Consider the following 21,774-nt stretch of genomic DNA (forward strand, 5'->3'; position numbering starts at 1 on the left):
AATTGTTTACAGGGCTTTAAAACTGGATTTAAATGCATATTTTTCATACCAGCTAAAAAAATGAAGAAAAAAAATAGGTTTCCAATGGTTGCGTTGATTAAGCAGCTTCAATTTCGATCCTGGAAAGAAAAAACAAAGGGAACTTGGAAGTTTCTAGTTCAGCGGTTCTAGCCGACCTATCTCTATCAGAACGGTACCTGTTCAGCCACAGATAGGCGGCTTCCCGCTTTCTCATTTTTGAGGAGCTTACTTTGAGGAGCGCGGTGACGACACAGTGGGCGTGCCGTACATTCCGAACGACAAGGAAGCGGCGGCTCCAGTGGGCCGGCGCAGCGGTTCACAGTGGAGCCGACCGTTGGTGAACGAGTCCTGCTGCGAGCGCCGGTGTCCGAATAGCGCGGCACCTTCTGCTGTAGCCGCTATTGCGCTGCTGGTTCTGCTCGCTAAAGTTGAGGTCTACGGGCGCGGGCCTTGCCCAGTCGAGCGCAATGGAGAGCGGCGGGAGCGGAGCCGGGTCCGGGTCCGGGTCCGCGCGCGGAGCCGGCCGAGAGAAGAAGAAGGGCAAGAGCGCTGACGAATCTTCAGTAGCTGCGGTAGCAGGAGAGCCAGGTGGAGGCGGCGGCGGCGGCGGCGGCAAACCGCGGAAATTCGTAAGTAGTCTGGAGAGAGAGGGAGGCCACCTGCCTTACAGCAAAGGGATCTGCGGGAGCTCTCTGGCGGAGCTGCCCTACCCGCCTTTTCTTTGGCTCCCTGGGCTGGTAGAGCCGGTTCGGCCTTGCTTACGGGTGCAGGCAGGGTCCCATCAGGTTCTCCGCTGGGCGATAGGACGGGGTGAGGCAGGAAGTTTCCTTTCCTCCTGGGTCCGTCCAATAGCAGAGTCTGAATTCTGTCTGCCTGGGTATGATTCAGGCCTCGATTCACGTCTTGCCTCACCACCTCTGCTGGGAAGTTTTTCCTATAGATTTAGTTCGTTCTCCGCGTTTGCAGGATTCCTGGGCTGTATCTTGATTAATCTTAACCCTAATCTTCACTTAATTTTCTGTACCTTTCTATTCTGTTTTAAAGCTCAGAGTTTCTAAATCATACCTGGATTAAGGTCCATTGAAAAAGTAAACATATATAGCAGAGAAAAGCGGGCTGAGACCTTTAGCTGCATTTTTTTAGCTAGCAGCAAAGTCTCCTTCTTAGAGTCCTCTGAAGCTGTTCTTAGAGTACTTTTGAAGGGATTAGAGCAGATTAGAATGTAAGAGTTGGGTCAGGCAAGATCTAGCTTAGTTCAACATTTGGTTTCCAATAGTGGCCAGACTCTGAGTTGTTCCAAGCAAGAGGTGGAAAAATATCTTTCACTACTTGTTCCCTTGCAACATATATTTGGAAGCAAGCTATCCCCAACCTGGTGATAACATTGATTTTTCAAGATTATTAGCCTTCGATAGAGCTGGCCTCCTTGAATCATCCAACCCCTCTTAAAAGCTGTCCAAGTTTGGGACCTTCATAGATCTTGAGAAATGAATTCCACAGCTATGTGCATTAATACTTTATTTTGTCTGTTCCATGTCTTCCGATTAGCTTCACTGGACAACTTCTAGTCCTAGTGTTTATTATTTGATTGGTATCCTGCCTTTATTTTGTGCAACGGTAGTGTCCATGACCGGCTTCTGTGTATCCTGCCTTTATTTTGTGCAATGGTAGTGTCCATAACTGGCTTCAGTGCCTAAGGGAGTACTGGAACTCATAGTCTCCCAGTTTCTAGTCCAACACCTTAACCATTACACCAAGCTGGCTCTTGGGAAAAGAACTTCTTATGCCTACTTTCTCATTCCATGTTTAATATCTCATTCATGTCTGTCCTCAGTTGCTATTTTTCCAAACTTCAAATCCCAGAATTTCAAGCCTTTTCTTGTAGGGACATTTGGAGTCCTCTGATCATTTTGGTTGCCTTCTTCTGCATGTTTTCCAGCTGTATTATATTAATTTTTCAAATGTAACCAGAACTGTATAGAGATGAGACATACCATAGATTTGTATAAGATGCTTTATTTTTCAATGCATTTCTAAGGTTTTCTAGCATGGGATATGTTTGTTTTTTTCACAGCTGCTGCACACCAAGCTGACATTTTCACTGAGCTATCGCTCTGATTTCCAGATCTTTATCCCAGTTAATTCCAGACAGCTCAGACTGTATCAACATATATGTACAGTTACTTTTTTGTGCATCATTTTATGCTCACTTACCTGACCCTGTGTTGATGCATGCTCTGCCCAGCTTAAATAGGAACTGGGAGATCATTGACCCCATTACCCCTTCCTTGCCCTCAGAGGCTGTCCAGAAGGATACAGTGCTCAATGGCATGAAGGCCACTAGAGATTGGACAACACCAGGAAGCTTGTATTCACCCTATCCTGGTCTCTTCAGAGGCTATTCACAAGTGCAATCAAGCCATCTCAGTGCCATACCTAGGCCTGAAACCCAACTGAAATGAGTCCAGATAATCAATTTTTTTCCTGGGCTCTCTGCAGCTGCAAGTCCACCACCTTTTCAACAACTTCCTTAAGAAGGGAAAGGCTAGAGGCCAGCTGATAATTATCCAGGATTCCTAGGTGAATGGTTTCTTGAGGAGGGGGCATACCACTGCTCCTTCAAGTCAGGCAGCATCACTTTCTTAAGGATGCTTTTAGCACCATCCTGACCTTGCTCCTAGTTGCTTCTCTGGAGCTTTCACCAACCATGAAAGAAAGAAACCCAGACTATACAGGGCGAAGCTGATGTCATAAAGAATCCTGTCCACTTTTTAGGACATATTCAAATTTATCCCAGGAAATCTGGCAAGACGTGGTCTTGGTCCAACTCCAAGCTGATCTAAATGATTTTATTCACCAGATACCTAGAGAATTCCTCACAGCAATCCAACAGATGATCTTCCAACCTATCCTTACTTAAAGTCTGGGTGCCTTTAAAAAGTACTGCTGGCTGGCATTCTGAGAATGCAACAAGAGTGGAGAAATATTGATGTTTCGCTGCTTTTATTGCTATGAGCTCTTAGCCATGTTTGGTGTGATTCAGTCTTTGTCTTCCAAGGCCTTTCCTGGTTCACCAAGAGCTGCTCAGTGCCAAGGAGCACCCCTGGATCAGTGAACTGATATGTTGTAGTTTTGTCAAGAATCAGCGATATAAAGAACCACAAAAATGCCTAATCTTGTTCTCCTGAACAAATTAAAAAAACATTTAATCTAAAGATAATCTGTTTGGAGAACTGAAGTCTACATTTGCTATTTGGTACTTGCTTTCTTAGATCAGAACTAGTAGCTTGGAAATAATGGATATTTCCTTGGAAGAAGCTGTAATAATTTCCTCAGTTGAGAGGAAATTATCTGACACTAAAGTTAATTATTGTTCTCTGTGTAGAATTCCTTACTTGAGCAAGGCCCTGTAAAATCCAGGCTGTTTTAGACAATAAAGGTTATGTATATCCATTCCAGTCTGGCTTTTGGCTTGGTCATGGGATGAAAATGGTCTTGATCGCTGTGTTGGGTGACTTGTTCCAGAGACCACATGTGGGGAGTGCAAACTTATTTCTCTGAACCTCTCAAAAATTTTGAATATTACTGCCCATATTGGCAAATGTGTGCAGCATGGCTTGGTATTAGGTTAGCTGGAGTCTGTCTTAGTTGAGAATACTTAGTTCATAAGTTTCAAAGACTTTTTACTCTGTGAGCCTTGAGGTGGTCAGCTTTGTAGTAGCTAGAGTTACTGAATTTCATGGTAAGGCAAAGGCCAAAGTAGGATAGATGATGATTCAAATTTATCTGGATTTTCTGAGTTTTTAATTCCTCCCTGGATTTTGGGATGGAACTTGTTTGTGAACTCTGTGCCCATTTGTTCACAATCTGCCATTGGATTAAATTGGTTTTCGATACAGTGCTCAAAAGATACTGCTAATTAGGTTGACTAGATACCTTGCAATAGAGCTAATTTGGTTCCAGTCCTATATATTTTATTTTTCTTTGCACATTTAGTGAGAGATAAGAACTTGGTTGTGTCTGCTGTTTTAGAAGGCCACCTGCAGAATAAGTGAGACCTATCAGTTCATATATTATTTTCAATATGCATCTTTATAGAATATAATTGGGAGTTATCATAATTGATTATTTTGATATCTTTGAGTTGGGTATAATTTTTTTACACAATGCTTTAAGAAATATTAACATCTAATTTAAGTTAAAAGATAAAACACTTCAATGTCCATTTTCATTACCCTTCTCCTAGAATCACAGATTATCTGAGCTGGAGGGGGCCTTGTAGGATTTCTGTTCCAATCCCGTTTTTAATGCACTAAACCAATAAATTGGCAGTTCTTGAGCTGTGAATATTGCAAACAAATTAAGGGAGTTTGCATTTTTTGTGGAGGGTCTCATGTAAAGCTTCCCTCTCTGCCTGGACAAGCTAGCTGCCAGTTCATTCAAAGCAGACAGGAAGGTCAATGTTCTACCTTTGCCTGAGCAAGTGTGCAGGGGGGGGGGAAATGTTGCAGCTGCTGCAGCTGCTACTGCTGCCTCATGGGAAAATCTGTTGGGTAAAGTGCAGTGTGGACAAGTTGCCAATGTGTTTGGGTGAACCCTTTTGGCAGAGGGAGGAGAGAAAGCAAAGCCAAGCCGCATACTGTATAGGTGAAGTGAAAGAAATAGGGGCCTGCTGTGGCTGCTGGGGATGCTTTCTGAAAAAGCATCCAAAAATGAATGTGGGGAGAAGTTGATTCCTTTGCATGGGAGGAGACTGGTAGTGCACATTCCTCCCACCTCCACCCCAGGTTTTCCTGAAACCCAGGCTTTAGGAGGCAGAAATATTGTTATTTATTTATTTATTATCCTTTTATTTATTTTTTTATAAATAACTCAGGGAGGCCAACATACCAAATACTCCTTCTTCTAACTCTTTTCCCCACAACAACAACCTTGTGAGGTGAGTTGGGCTGAGAGAGAGAGTGACTGGCCCAAGGTCATCCAGCCGGCTGTCATGCCTAAGGCGGGACTAGAACTCTCAATCTCCTGGTTTCTAGCCCGTTGCTTTAACCACTAGACCAAACTGGCTCTCAGTGCTGATTATGAAAGTTTCAGCTTCTAGTGTGTTGGAGTACAGCACCCATCAGCCATTGCCACTCCATAACTTTGCTGGCACACTATAGGAGAGGTAGTGGATGAATGCTACTGTCCAAATGAGTGGGGCAAAAGTTACTCTGTATTTCTTCAATAATAGTGAAATGCTGATGCCTATAAAAAAATATTTTCCCCCTTCTGGTTGTTGAATTAAAAACTTTCAGTACAGTATCATAAACTGTTTGTGTTTAATACGTTGAATTTAGTTAATAGTAATACTGTTTTAGATTCATCTTCCTGAGGTTTTATTTTATAACTTATCACAGCTTAATTATCATTTATTTGATATATAAATTAACATTTAATTACTAAAAATAAGTGGTATATTTATTTCTTGCCCATCCCTACCCCAAAGAAATCATTAAGGTAATTCCTAGGGGGGTGGTCACACAAATTAATTAATTTTAAGGATCACAGTTTGAGAACCCCTGCACTAAACTATCTCCAGCAAGTAGCCATCAAGTCCCCATCTGAAAATCTCTGACAAGGCAAAGCTCACCACTCATCTAGGCAGACAGTTCCATTGCTCAATAGTTCTTACCATTAGAAATTCTCTTAAAATTCAGCCCAAATCTCTTTTAATGTTAATCTGCTGGTTCTTGTCAACAGAGAACTACACTTTTTATTGTACATTTCAGCCTTTTACATATTTGTAGCGGTTGGTTACCATATGACCTTTGACTTTTCTCATTTGCACAATTAAAATGTGAGTCAGTGATTAAGGCCTAGCAACCATGGTAATTGGCTATATGTGAATATTTGGGGGTAGGTGAGACTGTAGTACTGTATGTGCATAGGGCGATGGTAATTTAGTCCCAGTATGTGCCAGGTGAGTCAGTGACTGAAGCCCAGCACATCCATTATCATGATATATGCTTTGTGGCAGTAGTCTAGAGGTAAAGTAAGGGGTAAATCTTAGTAATCCTCCATTAGTAGGGCTTGGAAATTTAGTAAGAAGGTTTTTATTGAGGAAGATGAGTTACTCCACCCAGGACAGCATCCGGGTGTGAGCAATGGAGTGTAATCTGCGCTTAAGAACAATTTTTCTCTTGGGATGTTGTCTGAGGGGGAGGTGGCAAGTGACAGTTCACTGCTTCTGGAGCAGATTCATCTTATCTCCTTCCTCTGGCTTACTGAGGTAGTGCAGAATGCTTCTTTCTGTAGTAGGCACTAAGAACACCTCCTTAAGATATGGTCACTAAACATAATCTTACTAAGGAGAATGTACTCCTGAAACTGAGGCTCTGGCTGATACTACTGGGTAGAACATGCACTTAATAGTCCAATCTCCGCTTTGGGCTGGGGCTATACTTTTGCTGGGCCATTTCTGCAACCAGGTGGTCTTCTCTCCTTTGGAGATTGCTAATGTCACATCCTTAGTCACACAGGTTAGCCAGTTCATAGGCTAGCATATCATCCAAAAGATTTAGGTAGGATGAGATCTCTGTCATTTGCCTTAGTCTAACTTCCCTTTTTCTTAGAACTTGCCTGGTCCCTTTTCTAGGAAAAGGGGGTAGGAAAAACTCATTTTCAAAATTCTCCCAACAAAACCACTACCCATGGCTTTTACATTTCTGAAACAATAAAATACCTATTTAACTATTATTGGAAGGGCAGAAGTCATTCAGCTGACACTGGATTCTAGTTAGCAATTGAGTCTTCTAATGATATTCTCCAAAGTTTATATTTCGGCTTTGTGATACGGATTTATTGATTAAACCTCTCCTGTATTTGAAAGAAGCAGTTATTTAGTTGATGCTGCTTATGTAGTAATTCAGCATAAGAGTCAGCAAGACAGCCTGGAGTTCCTGTTCTTTGAGTAGTGGCATAGTAATGATAGTAATGCCTCTCAATCTAGATCTGATTGCATTTTTTTCCTCTGTTACTGTTTGAGTTTTTGACTGTTTATGGTGCATGTGTCAAAAGGTTAAAGTTTTGATGTGTTAGAACAGTGCTCATTTTAGACAGGGCAGAAGTACACTTTAGGCAGACACAGTGCTTGTTTCTACTTTTGATGTAATATTAAAGCATGCTGGGTGCTCTTCTGGGTGTAACAGTTTCAAAAGTGCTTGCTTGCTAACTTGTTTCATCACTGTAGCCTGTTCCGTTAGCTGTAGGCCTTTGGGTGGGTAGCTTGTTTCCTGTATTTCAAACCACAAGTGGGGAGAGAGAATGTCTTAGTCAGATATGAAATGCTAAGACAAGGGAGGCGGAGTTGTTTCACCCAAATGAGAAGTATGTATGAGAAGTGTTGCATTTTGCTCAAGTAGAATTTTAAGTTTGATGCTGCAAAACAAAGTGAAGCAAAAATGAGCAATTTAGAAAGCAATGCATAGAAACATGGAAGATCTAGCTTAGCATTCACTGAAGTTCTGATCGGCTCCCTTGATTTCTTGTTCCTTTATACAGAGATCTCATAAATTTCTGTTATGATTGCCACCTGCCAAAAATGCTGGTTCCTTTCTCCTCAGACCTATAATTGTGTATCCTGAATTTACAACTAAACTGATAGGAAACAAAACTCCTGAGTTTTCAAGTGTGTTAGCCTAAAAACAGATACTAAAATCAAAGAGCCTAAAGAATACAATTACACATATGGGAATTAAAGAAAGTGAGGATTAGATAGAATACAGAAAGAAAAGATGAATTGTAGATCATTTATAACTTTGCAAAATCTAAGTACAGTAGTCCTAAACCATGGGTAAGCAATCTTTTACTGACTGGAGCCACACTTAACATTTTTTAAGGCCCACTGGTCATAGAGGGGGAGCAGTTACACCAAGCAGAAAGAGCCAAGTTACATGCATGCCTGAGTTGGCACTTCTTCCTGAGTTTGAGAGGGGGATCTTTGAGAAAATCCAGAAGGAGGAGAAAAAGAGACGGTGCGCACAGTGGCTAATGCAGCAAGGAGGAAAAGAGGGGTAAGGGTTAGGGGACAGAGAAGAATCAAGGGAGTTTTATAGTCCACGTTGGCTGTCCTTCTAAGTCACATGCCACACAAGGACTTCACTTTTTGCGCTTCTGCTTTAAGGAGATTAGCTTAGCCTTTACTCATTCTGTGTTTATAACTTTTTTTTTCAGTAAAGAGTGATTATTTTCATTTTTCTCTATCTGCTTTGGCACTGTAATGTGGGCTGCTTGTAGAGATCATCATGTAGTAGTGGATTCCTGCACTGGCAGTGGGTTGGACTGGATGATCTCCATGGGACCTTTTAATCCTTACATTCTATTATTCTATGAATCATGTTTAGTGTAAGGATGTGAACTGAATGGTGCTCACAACTCTGTTTGTGATCCTGATAAGGCATTGTTCTGTATGGCAGGTGTCTTCAGTCAGACAGACTTATAGTTTATAAGCTGCCTTGCCAATCTTTCTAGATGTATGCATTAGATCTCTGTAAGTAGCTACCTTTGAGATCTGTGCAAAGATTGCTGTCAGCAGCAGTGACATTGGAATTGCAGCTTGCATGCCTGGCTGTGGTCTCCATCTGTCCCATGCCCATTTTAGCCCTATTTACATACAATATGCATCATGTCTGTGTTCTGGAAGGCTGTGGCCTAGTCTGGTTGTAGAGATAACTGGGGCCGAAAGAATATAAAACATTAGAACATCTCTCGTTTTGAAGGAAAAGTTATCTCCCCAGCTTGTATAACAAATTTCTAAGTAAGTTTTCTAAGGTACAGATGATGGAAAATATAAAGTTCCTCATTTGTAGTAGCCTGACCACACCAAAAGATGTCCATATGTGACTGATAGAAAAGTTTGTGGTTTAAAAGCAATCTTTCAAAACAGTGTCTAAAACAGACATTCTTACAATTCATACTTAGGTTTTTATTTTGATATTCAGGATATCTGCCTTTACAAGGCAACCTGTAATTAAGTTTAGGTTAAGTTCTAGGTTTGCTAGAATATAAACACACAATAGGTGATGCCACATTGGAGGCAAAACTTTTGCAGGGTTGGAAAAGAGTTTTCATGTTTTATCGGCTGCTAATTGGAAATGAGAAGTTTTCTATGTTCCCTATAAGTAAAAAAATGGCAGGATTGTGGAGAAGACATCTTGGCCAGAGCAAAGAAGATATTTGAGGGATCTATCAGGGATGGTAAGCTGAATTGGAAAACTCCATGGGCCAAACGTTCCCTATGTTGGTTATATAGGATCACTAGTTCATTGAGGGGATATTTCTCAGTGACAGCACAGCAGTTTCCTGTATTTCAAACCATACATTCAGTGGAAGAACTTTCCTCTGAATTGTAACAGGGGAGGAAAGAATTACATTTTATCTCTTTCCTTTGAGAAGGTCTGCCCATTTGCTGATGCTTTTTGCATTATTGAGCTTAAATGCAGAAATTCAGTCAATTCAAGTGGACATTCTATCAGTTAAACAGTTTCTTTTCCAATGATTTTCCACCCAGTATCCTCTCTCTTCTCTTTTCTCTTTTATTCCTCACATATAGTTTGGAACTGTTCCTCAGAAAACTGCCCTTTGTTGTCTTCATATTTTAAGAAGGTGGTTTAGAATATCTTGGTTATTGAATTTACAGCCAGCTTAGATTCCTATATGCATAGAATACTATCTGAAATACAGTTTCACACAAAGCTTGCTAGTACATTTCAAGCTCTTTTTAGATTGTAAACTGATATAAAGTATTTTCAGAATTGGATGAAATACCCAGGGGACTTAAGAACTGCTATTAAATAAGATCTAAAGAACATTTAGAAAGTTTAATTGTGTTTTGTATAGCTAAGAAGAAAATATTTGTGGACATTAAAGTAATTAATGCCTACCTTATGTGTATTCCCATCCATTTCTTTTTTGCTACTGGATTTTTCTTAATGTATTGATTCATTTTTTCTGTCTTTTCCTCTTTTTTTCCCCCAATTGTAGAATTTGAAGCGTGTAATGGCAGATGAGGTAAGAGCGATCATGTTATTTATTTTTGGTATTAACTGTTTTTGTTATCACTAAATCCTAAAATAGATTCTGTGTACTCTCTTCTCTGGGTTTTCATTACTAGCTTTATGACTATTCTACCTTTTCTCTTTTATTAAGTGTTTGCCTTGATAGAGTACGTTAACCACTTTTCAAGATTGTATAGTATCCTTGTTTATGTTATTCCCTCATGCTACTCTTTTTGCAAGGAATTTATGTAGGTATTTAATGACATCTTTTGCAGAGTCACTTTGACTCTGGTTTCTAGTTTGTTCAGTGGATAAAACTGTGGTCTGCACCAACAGATTGAAAGGTTAGTGTAACTCTCAACCTCTTAGAGCTGTTTATTATCACAGACTATGCTATCCTCTTTGATTGTATTTTTAGAATGGGCCTGGAAGATAGCATATTATGTTACATGGTTTGTTTCTGAAGTTCCCTTCTTTATAAAAAACTGATACTGTAAAATATTCCTGTGCATGATAGGCATTGGGATGATAGGCAGCCACAAGAATTCCCATTGTTTTCTCTCTTCTTTAAAATGCACACAATATCTTGATAATTAGTTTGAAGTATTGTTAGTACCCAAATGATGCCTCTAGTGAGAAGATAGGAATCCCAAATAAATTTGGGATTTGTATCCCAAAGGTGGTGGTGATGGATTGTCCAGCTATAAACAAACTGAAATTTAATTTAGATGAGAGGGAAGCTCTGATGGTTATGGAATTAGCCTATTCAAGGATAGTATATTATCTGCTTTGGATAAAGTTGCAGGCCTCCTTAAGACAGAAATAGGGAGAGTCTGCTTTTAGGTAGTTGAGTGGCAATGAAATTATGGGTACTAAAGAACTGCAGAAAGTGTCCTATCCCAACTTTAGAAGAAAACTTTTCAAATATTGTTCAAAGGACAAGCCTTTTCTTTTCCACCCATGTTTCTGAGGTGCCAGATGTGGTATGAAACTGAAGAATTTTAGTTGCCCTTCTAGAATGATGTATCTTTGTTGTCTCTGTTTTTTGGGGGTTTGTGGGATAACAGGAGGGATGGCTGCTTAGCAAGCAAGTTGGCAAGCTGGGAAGGGGTTATCAAGTGTCAGGATTAATAGTATAGTGGCTTGTAGCAATATATTGTTCATAGAAGCAATAGTAGTAGGCTGGAACAGTGAGATACACAGCCATAGAGATAAACAACAGAGGAAGAGACCAGCACAGAAAAGTGGCATTTATAGCCTTGCCATCCCCTATCCAAAAAAAAAAGTTATTTTATTTGTTTTAAATATATTATAGCAACCAAACAGTTTTAGCAAAAGACCAATGCAAGAGACAATACTTCAATCATAAGTCTCTTCTTAGAGACTTGTACAGTAAAGGTTTGGGACAGTCCCTGTGTTAGTCAGGTACCCGTTCAATCATTGTCAAAAAGTTTAAACCTACTCCAAAGTAGAGTTTGACCCAAGATTGCATGTTGGGTTTCCTTGAGTCAATATTCCATCTTGAGCCTATATTCTTAATTGTTTTGGGAGGGCCAGCATAGAATTGTAACATTATTGGCACAAGAAACAATAGAGTTAAGACTTAAGTGGCCACAGAAAAGACACTGAGAGGTGAGAAAGTGAATATAGTTCAAAGTAATTTTTAGCCTTGCTACCCCAAAGAGTTTGATAGTTTAATAAAGTGACAGAGCTCCTTCGTTGGGCATAATTTGAGTGACAGAGAGCCCATTAGCCACTCAATGCATTTATGCCTCTCACTGTTTTCTCTGTTTGAAATTGAACCTCCAACAGTGTGTGTTTGTGTGTGTGTAATATAGAGCAGCAGAAAAGCAATCAATTTTGTAAAGCATTTTGCAGACACTTGATTCAGTACATCAAAGTGAATCTCTGTTTTGATCTGTGATCTCTTTTGATGGAGTGATTCAGTAGAAGCTTCACTGAATCAAGGCACTATTTGAAGCTTTGCACAGCCCTAGTAATCAGCAGAATTACATAAAGAGATTTAAAAGAACATTGATTTTTATTTTTCCAATTACAGTGCCAAAGTACTCCTATATTATAGTTAAGAAAGTAGCACACTCTGTAAATTGAATGGAAGAGAAGAATAAAAAAAGAACAGCAATGCTAATTTTATATTTTATTAATCAGCTTGAGAGATTCACCAGTATGAGGATAAAGAAGGAGAAAGAAAAACCCAGTACAACATATAGGAATTCGTCTGCTTCATACTCAGATATTTCTGGGTCAGGTCAGACATTGCAGGCTATTCCTGATGAAGATGTGCTGGTTCTCTTTGAGCAGATGCTGGTAAGTATCTTTACAATCACATCTTGAGAATGACGAAACTAAAAGTTCACCTTGCTTGGAGTTACACTGAAATGAAATGTGTATGATTTCTGGGCTGTGAAACATTCTCTTTCTGCTATGGGAAAGAAGATTCCTGATTCATTTTTCTACCACAGCAAACAACAAAACTGCTAAAACCAGAATTCATTTGGGAGGAGGAAAGTATTGTTTACTCATAATTTTGTCAAAAGAAGAGAGCCTCATGTGACTGGATAGTCAACTAACAGGGATGGGTTAGTGAATCCTGCAATGTGCGTGGGGTTGGACTTGATGACCTCTTAGGTCCCTTCCAACTCTATGACTATTTTTTATGCTTTCTTCACTAGGTGGATATGAATCTGAATGAGGAAAAGCAGCAGCCTCTAAGGGAGAAGGACATTAGTATAAAGAGAGAAATGGTGTCCCAGTACCTGCATACTTCCAAAGCTGTGAGTTCTTGGGTTGTGGAGTGGTCACAATTCAGAGAATACTTCTGGAGCTTGCTTGTTTCATGTTGCAGGATAAGTGGCAGCTGTCTGAAAGTTATATGTAAGAGGTAACTGTCAAGGATGGATGGTAATCAGGCGTTCTGTATGTCACTGTCTATAGTCAGTTACAATGCTCTCTGATTATAGAGCACAGTGTTGTTTAATATGATTGTTTATTTACTGGCTTCTCCTGATAAAGGAGGAGCTGGCAAAGCTATAGTGGCTTCAGGCTATAAATTGGAATCTACCCAAGGTAGTTTCAGCCATTAATTGAGCATAATGCTTGTTCATTATAGTTACTTTACAGTTTGAACATCATTTAACCGCTGTGAATCTAAAAGTAAGTGGAAAGTTGCAATCTCTCATAGCTGTACAAGAAGAGGAGAACCAGAATATGAAAATCCATAAAAAAACTTGACTAAATTGTGTCATAATAAACTATGGTTCTGAGTAGGCAACTTTTGGCACTCCTGATGTTGAACTAAAACTCCCAGCATCTCTCACCATGCTTCTGAGAGATCTGAGAAAGCAACACACTGTCAGATGCCCACAAACAGATCAAAATGGTTGCCCACAAATTAATGCTGAAGCCAGAAGTTCTCCACCATCTCTTTCATCTCTGGGACCATCCCCAAATTAACCTTTTTGCAGATGCCACCAATGACTAGAGCATCCAGTACTATAGTCAGTTTTTACTAGACCCTGTGTAAGTGAGATGCCTTCCTTCATAGGTGGTTGAGAGCTCTGTTCTATGCTGTCCTTCTGATTCCCTTGATCAGTAGAACTCCTGGCAAGATTTCTCATGACTCATATCACAATTTCTCCACAATTCCCTAGTATACAGTTTTGTAATTTTTCCAATGCCAAGACCAAGTTTTTTGGTCTAGAAATTTTGGTTGAGGTCATGGAATCAAAGGTAGTATCAAGGTATCAAAATTAACTTGCTCTCTCAGTCTTTTGATTCTGGATCAGTGAGTTTCTAAATGATTGGGATCCATGTCTGTTACTACTTTGTAGCTCTTTTCTATGATAATTGCTTTTTTTTTAAAAAAAAGTATCCCACCTTTAATATTTTTATAAATAACTCAAGGCAGTGAACATACCTAATATGCCCTCCTCCTTCTATTTTCCCCACAACAACCCTGTGAGGTGAGTTGGGCTGAGAGAGAGTGACTGGCCCATTGTGGCAGCCATATTAGTGAATCAAGTCAATGAATACTACCATTCAACTCAGTAGATTAGAGAGTTTATCTCCACTTAGGACAGTCTTGGAGTTAGATAGTCATTAAATAATTTCAATTTTTTGTGTTTTTTAAAATAATTTTATTGGTGGAATAAAACAAACCCAAATAAATAACACAGTGGTGGTATTACAATAAAATGTACATAACAGTGATTAAAATAAGCTAAAATGTGGGGGAGGGAAGGAAAAACAATCCATATAAATACATACTGGTTTAACCCTTTAACATATGATTAAATCTAAACTATACAAAAACATAATGCTCCATCTTCTCATTTTTGTAATATAAAGACATTTCAAAAACTGATAAAAACTCATCTCTTGAATCTACTGTTCAACATGAAAAAATTACATTTATTTTCATCTATGTAACATAATTTTCTTTGCTGAACCTCAGGCTTGATAAACCAGTATTCTTCATGCAATGGCAAATTCTGTAATTTGTGTAATTCAGCTAATTCAGTCCACCTTTTCTTAAGCTCAGAGAGAGAGAGAGAGAAATACAGATGTTACATTATGTCATGTCCCCGTGTACAAGGTTTTACATTTTTCTGTTTATACATGGTGTGCAGTTCTTTTCTGTTACACTGACCACCAAGAGAAGGCCTTCTCATTCTTAGGAGGAATCATCAGACATAAATAGCCAGATATTACTCTGTATGGTTCAATCCCTCTACTGGGAATTGAACTTAAGGACCATTGCACTTTAGATGACTGCTTAGCTTTAGCAACTATATAGGACCTACTGCTCAGATGATGGGAAACAAACTCTTTTTTAAAAAGACACCCTTCAAAAATTTAATCTGAACCACATCAGAGGATTTTTCTGCATCCAACAAAATTAAAACAGCTGATTCTAATTTATCTGTTTTTGTGCCCAAAATATAAATCACCCAACAGATATTTTCAGATGATTTGTCTATTTTTGTTATAAAAGCAGACTAATTTGGATAAATTATCTGGACGACTGTAATGCGCTCTACATGGGGCTGCCCTTGAAGAGCATTTGGAAGCTTCAACTGATGCAGAATGCAGCTGCACAGATAGTAAATGATGTCGGGTACTCGACACATGTAACACCACTGCTACGGGAGCTGCATTGGTTGCTGGTGTGCTTCCAGGTGCAATTCAAGATGCTGGTTGTCACCTTTAAAGCCCTTCATGGCTTGGGGCCGGGTTACCTAAGGGACCGCCTTCACTCAGTAGTTTCTGCCTGTCCAGTTCGATCTAGTAGGTTGGGTATGCTGTGGGTCCCGTCAGCCAGGGAGTGTCGGTTGGCGGGAACTAGAAGGCGTGCGCCTGCCCTCTGGAACATCCTCCCTCCAGAAATTAGGATGTCCCTGCCCCTGCTGGCCTTTTGTAAGGCCGTGAAGACCTGGCTTTGTGCCCGGGCCTGGGGCCTCGAACGTGTGGATGGTCCCATCTCTTGGCTGTATTGACATTCATGCATTGCTCGCTTGGCAGCCATGTATATTTATTCTGTATTTATTTTATATTTTAACTGTTTTAATTGTAATTGTTTAAATTGTTTTATAGTTGTATTGTTGTAAGCCACCCAGAGTCACTCGCTGAGATGGGCGGCTATAGAAATCAAATAAATAAATCAAATAAATAAATTATATATGCTGTTATGTTCCTTGAACTCCTATCTAATGTTGCTGTTAATATTTTCTATCATTAAGAGTAACATTGGTCTATAATTTGTACATCTAGTAGGATCTTTCTCTGGGCTTACTATTAGTGTAATAAAGGCCTCATAAAATGAGAGAGGAAATTTAGTAAGGCTAAATGTCTCATTGTAAATATTTATGCTGAGATTACCCAGTAGCTCAAGATTTCATGACATGATATCATGACATCATGGAACTTTCCCAATTAGTATTTGGCCCCTTGTATGCAGCAGATCCACTCTTGTTCTCTTTGGATATACAGCTCTATGAGAAATATTAGCTCCTTATAAAATCTTCTGAATTTTTGCATATCTTTGCCTAAAAGAAAATGGATGAAAAACACGTGCAGTGTATTAGAATGGCTGAGTAAAAATCCAGACCTAAATATGGTATATAATACTGTGATCACATTACAGCATGACCAGTGTTGAAACTGAATAGAAGTACAATCCTACTAGTGTACCTGAACTTTCAGTGGCTCTTATTACTGTCAGACATGGTATTCTTCTCCTGACTAGATAGATTTGTGCTTTGGGGGCAGTTTTACTGTAGTTCTGATCCTTAGAGAAGGTAGTATTTTGACACCTGAACCATTAACTTAAGATGTCCCACAGGATTTAATCTTTTCCCCCATGCCAGCAGAATTTTAAATGGGGTATCATTTGTACGCTGGTAAACACCTAGCTCTGTGTAGGAGGCTTAGCAAATGGCCATGAAGGACAGGATAAAAAGCCACTACCAAGGCAACAGTCAGGTTTGGGAGGGGGAGGGGGATGGAGATGTAGAAAAGAGGAGGTTTGCAGTCTGAGAGAATGCACCTTTGTTTATTTGTTTCTATTTATATAGCCACCCATCTCCAATTCATGACTCTGGCAGCTAACAATAGTTAAAAACATAAAGCAGATAACCATAAAAAACAGACACATAATCAGCAGCTGATATAAAAAACAACCACCGCCAACAAATCAACCTAACCATTGCATGGGCTCTGTCACACATTGAGATCTCCAAGCCTGGTGACAAAACCATGTTTTAAGGTCTTGCAAAAAGCCAGCAGAGTCAGGGCCAATCTAAGCTCTGGGAGAATGATGTTCTAAAGGGCAGGCACCACAGCATTTAATTCTCAACTGTCATAGGATTTGTAGGTTGTTGATGTGGCAAAGGGTGCTTCTGCAGAATTATAATTCATGCAATAGCTATAGTTTTTCCTGAACTGGCCGGATTTGTGGATGGTTGTCTGCTCTTGATTATTGCAGTATGCTTTGTGTGAGTACCCTTACACGTTTCTGGAAGTTGCAGTTGGTGCATAATGCAGCAGGTACACTCTAAGAAGTACAAGGTGCAGAAACTCTGGAGTGCTTCTACTGAAACAGTTGTATTGGTTGCTGGTTGTTTATTGGGCATAATTTAAGTGATACTGATTTTTAAAGTCTTAAGTGGCTTGGGGCTGACTGCCTAAGTAACACCCTTTCCTGTTTTGATACAAGTTTGGACCCTACTATCTTCATATTTAGAAAATCTGTAAAGCCCATCTCTTTTGCTAGGCTTTTAATTGTTAATTTTAATATCATAGTATTAAATTAAATTTATAATTTTAATTTTATATGCCATTTTTTAAAACTTGTTTTAGTCTTCTTGAGTAGTTGCTGGACAAGAAATATGAAGTACAAATCAAATAGTAATAATAACTGATTCCACTTTCCTGAAATCAACCTCAGACAGATTTTTTACAGGAAATCAAGTTAGTGCAAATTTCCATTGTGGATCATAAGTATGAGGTAAACATGTAATTTATTGCCATGTATATTCTAATATATTTGTTAAATAAATATAGATTATTGAACTGTATGATGGAGAAAATAGTAAGAAAGTCAGTATCTAAATACTGAGTAACAAGTAGCTCTAAATTGCCATTATAGCAAATAGAAAAGGAATAAAATTCAGAGTTTCTAATTGCATAAAGCTCAATCCTTGGACCATTTTTTTAAAACTGAAAATTCTGTTGTACTGATCTGTTCAGTGTTAAGGAAAAAGTTCAACTCGAGTTTTATTCTATGTTGTAGAGATGTACACTATTTAATTTAGAAAGGGTGGGTATATATTTATCATTTTTTTTTCTCTTTTGCAGGGCATGAGTCAAAAGGAGAGCTCGAAATCTCCTATTATGTACATTCAGGAACTAAAGTCTGGTCTTAAAGATGCACAGCTCCTTGGATGTTTGGAATCTCTGCGTGTGTCCCTCAATAACAATCCTGTCAGGTAATGGTTCAGATAGACCTTTGCTGATTGCTGAATAAATACCATGTTTAAAATATATGGTTGTGATGCATATCGGAAAGCAGAGTTGTATGCAATTGACAGTACAATGAGAAGATGGAGTGGTGGTTATTTTAGTTAGATAATGTTTTTTATTTTGCAAACATTGCAGCTGGGTGCAAAATTTTGGAGCTGAGGGACTGAATTCCCTGCTGGACATACTGAAAGGTCTTCATGATGAGAAGGATGAATTTTCTGGGTAAGGACCACTTGAATTAAAATAGTTGAGGTAACATGTTTCATACATAAACATTTGTGTGTTTTCAGTGTATCAGTTTAGACAGTAAACTTGTTCTGTTTTACTTTATAAAATATGCTTAATTCACCCTAGATACAATAATCACCCTAGATACAAAGGTAGTTAAGAGCAGAGACATCACACTGACAACAAAGGTCCGCATAGTTAAAGCAATGGTGTTCCCTGTAGTAACATATGGCTGTGAGAGCTGGACCATGAGGAAGGCTAGCGAAGGAAGATAGATGCTTTTGAACTGTGGTGCTGGAGGAAAATTCTGAGAGTGCCTTGGACTGCAAGAAGATCAGACAAGTCCAGGAAATAAAGCCAGACTGCTCACTTAAGGGAATGATATTAAAGACAAAACTGAAATACTTTGGCCACATAATGAGAAGACAGGACACCCTGGAGAAGATGCTGATGCTAGGGAGAGTGGAAGGCAAAAGGAAGAGGGGCCGACCAAGGACGAGATGGATGGATGATATTGTAGAGGTGATGGATTCGTCCCTGGGGGAGCTGGGGGTGTTGATGACCGAGAGGAAGCTCTGACCTGGGCTGATCCATGAAGTCACGAAGAGTCGGAAGCGACTAAACGAATAAACAAAACAAAGATCAACCTAGATACAATGCTTGCACACACATACACATCTAGATAAATTTGTGTATATGCACATACATGCTGCCTCATGTGTGTATCTGTAGAGTGTAATCTACCATGCTGGTCCAGTGCTGGTCAGTAGATTTTTTGACTTCCCCTGAGAGTGTTATTGGCCCAAAATCACCTAGCCAGTTTCTGTGCCTAAAGGAGGTCTAGAACCTGGTTCTTCCCGCTCGTAGTCTGGCACCTTAAATACTGTAGCTTTTGTAGGTAGGTAGAATGAATGAAAGAAGAATGATATGGTAAGATAAATATTTGTGTGCTAGAAATACAAATAGAAAGATAATTTTGAGTATAGAATTAGCAATATTTCAGTTTTGTTTCTTGTTTCTTTCCAGGTCATATGACTTCAGGATCGAACATGAGATTATTAGGTGCTTAAAAGCTTTTATGAACAACAAAGTGAGTCCCCTGTTTTCTGCATTTAGAAACTTGTGAATATAATTCCCTATATTTAATTAGTAGGCACATTTTAGAAAGCAAAAAGAAGAAAGAAATGGGAGGGGAATAAAGATGTGTTCTTACTCAGCAATATTATATAACAGCAGAATAAAAAACTAATCCCTTTCTCACCTTGTATGCTAAAACATAAAAAAGGAGGAGGACAGAAAGGAGACTTAGTTGGAGAAGCTGTTGGAGAAACAGTCTGAGTATAGTCTCTTTTTAGCTGAAAGTGTGAGGAAACTAAATACATATACTGTGCAAGAGAATCCCAAAAGACACTGTTACATGTGAGAACAGAAACAGACAAAAAGGTGAGGAGACGCCACAGGAATAAGGATTTCCCCCCCCCCCTTTATTGTAATGTTATAAAACTTGATACATTGTATTATTTCAATGCAGATTTCAATGCAGTAATATTTAATATGATTAAAATTGTGAACATTCTATTATTTAGAAAGCTTAAAGTACTGAAAATAAAAAGAGGAAAAAATTCTATCAGTATTAATTGCAGTTTAGGATGTCAATATTACAAACATAAGATTATTTAACTTTTCATCCAAAGTTAAGTGTAACATAAAAGAAGAAACGTGGAATCTTGAGTTAGGGAAAAAAACTGGTATCAGGAAAGTAGACAGATTGAGGCAACAATTACAGAGCAGGAAGAAGGTAAGCAATGCCTTTGAAAATAAGCTTCTATTAGAAGAAAAACTTAGAGAAACCTGAGGAGGGGAAGGAGGCTCTCTTGATTCACAGGGGCTCCATTCCAGCTGAACAGCTGTGGATAACAAGATATTGAAGAATGATATTGTGGAAAAAAAAGTGTACTGTACTTGAACAAAAGTATGTCCACAATTTTGCTTATTCATAAAATACAGAAAAACACTTTCAAAGCTGCCAATACATGAAACCCTTTACCACAGACAACATGATCTGATTTGTATTTTCAGGCTGTGGATATTTAAAACCATGGTTAATAAGAGCCACCTGAAATACAAATCTAAAAAAAAATGAATTATTTTTCTGCTTCTATTTAAAGTAGAAACAAAAAAATTCAAAAAGTCATCTTAATTAAGGTTACAAATAATGTCATTTCCTATAATATTGCTAAGACTTTTTAATTCTAAGTTTAGAATTATACATATGAAATTGTGAGGAGAGAAGTAGGGAGACAAGGATAAATTTTGGGATTATGGGAGTTTAAAATTAGTGGAAGATACTGTCAAAAGAAAGAAGAATAGAGGACATATTATTTCAAACAAGAAAAACTGTATTGGAAAGGTTAAAGTAAAAAGGAAGTCATTCATTTATTTTATTTTATTTATTTTATTGAAATAAATTTCAATAAAATTTCAGTAAATTTCATTTACTGAAAGAAAGTGAAAAAATAAAATAGAGTAGCAAGGTTGGGTGAGATAATGAAAGGGCAAAAATTAAGAGTATTTAAAATATGTTAAAAAAAATTAGAAACTGACAAAATTAACATCAGGCCAAAATAGGATTGTGGCTACCCAGAAGCAAAAATGGTTGACATCTGACTTCTGTCCTAGTTTTGTTCAAATAATTTCGCTGCAGATAATGCATCCCTAAACAGAACATTGGTGGGGAAATCACCCAAGAAACTGAAAAGAGCAATTCTGATCAGTTTCTATGTAGGAGTTATTTGTGGAGAGGCTGTGAGTGATTATTTGAAGTAATATGAGCATTGGAATTTATTGATTGATTGAGAATTGGGGAAAATAACAATTTAGGCACAAAAAAATCAGGTGGCCAGGAACAATTAAAAATAGGATGGAATGCTGAGTGAATTATAAAGAGTGTCTTTGAGAGGAGGAGAAGGAAAAAAATCAATTGTGCAAATAATAGTACAATAAAGGAGTATAAAGTATAAAAGGATGTGAAAAAGAGAACATTGCAGACATTTTTTCTGTCTTTAGGAAATGTTCAACCAAGTCAACTATTTGATCAAATTTTTGACCATTTATATATAACTTGTAATCATTCCATTAATTTTACCATTCAGTGTGCAACTGGATTTGACATATTAATCTTCAAACCCATTTGTTGCATCATGTAATTTGTCTAATTTTCACTGCAAGTCACTCTCAGTTTTGGACTCTCAGCCAAAAACATGACATTATCTGCATACTAAAAGTGCACACTTACTCATGTGCTGAAGCAACACACTCTGTAACACCACCACAAGAATTCCTTTTACATTTATCCTTAAATACATTAATCACCCAAGAGAACATGACATTCTTGTATTACTTCATGCTCAGTTTTCAACCATTTGCTAAGCATTCCATTCTCTCTTTT

General features: G+C 38.5%; 1 protein-coding gene across 1 annotated transcript in view; it reads left to right on the forward strand.

The window, feature by feature from the left end:
• The first annotated feature begins 282 nt into the window (after positions 1-282).
• Positions 283-21,774, forward strand: part of DIAPH1 (diaphanous related formin 1) — a 71,482-nt gene continuing 49,990 nt past the window's right edge. Inside the window, exons 1-7 of the mRNA XM_063298639.1 lie at positions 283-650; positions 10,045-10,071; positions 12,228-12,386; positions 12,752-12,853; positions 17,934-18,064; positions 18,234-18,320; positions 19,353-19,416. Of these exons, the coding sequence (XP_063154709.1) occupies positions 489-650; positions 10,045-10,071; positions 12,228-12,386; positions 12,752-12,853; positions 17,934-18,064; positions 18,234-18,320; positions 19,353-19,416 (732 nt within the window). The 5' untranslated portion in view covers positions 283-488. The remainder of the gene's footprint in view (positions 651-10,044; positions 10,072-12,227; positions 12,387-12,751; positions 12,854-17,933; positions 18,065-18,233; positions 18,321-19,352; positions 19,417-21,774) is intronic.

Source organism: Candoia aspera, chromosome 3, assembly GCF_035149785.1.
Source record: "Candoia aspera isolate rCanAsp1 chromosome 3, rCanAsp1.hap2, whole genome shotgun sequence".
Lineage (NCBI taxonomy): Eukaryota > Metazoa > Chordata > Lepidosauria > Squamata > Boidae > Candoia > Candoia aspera.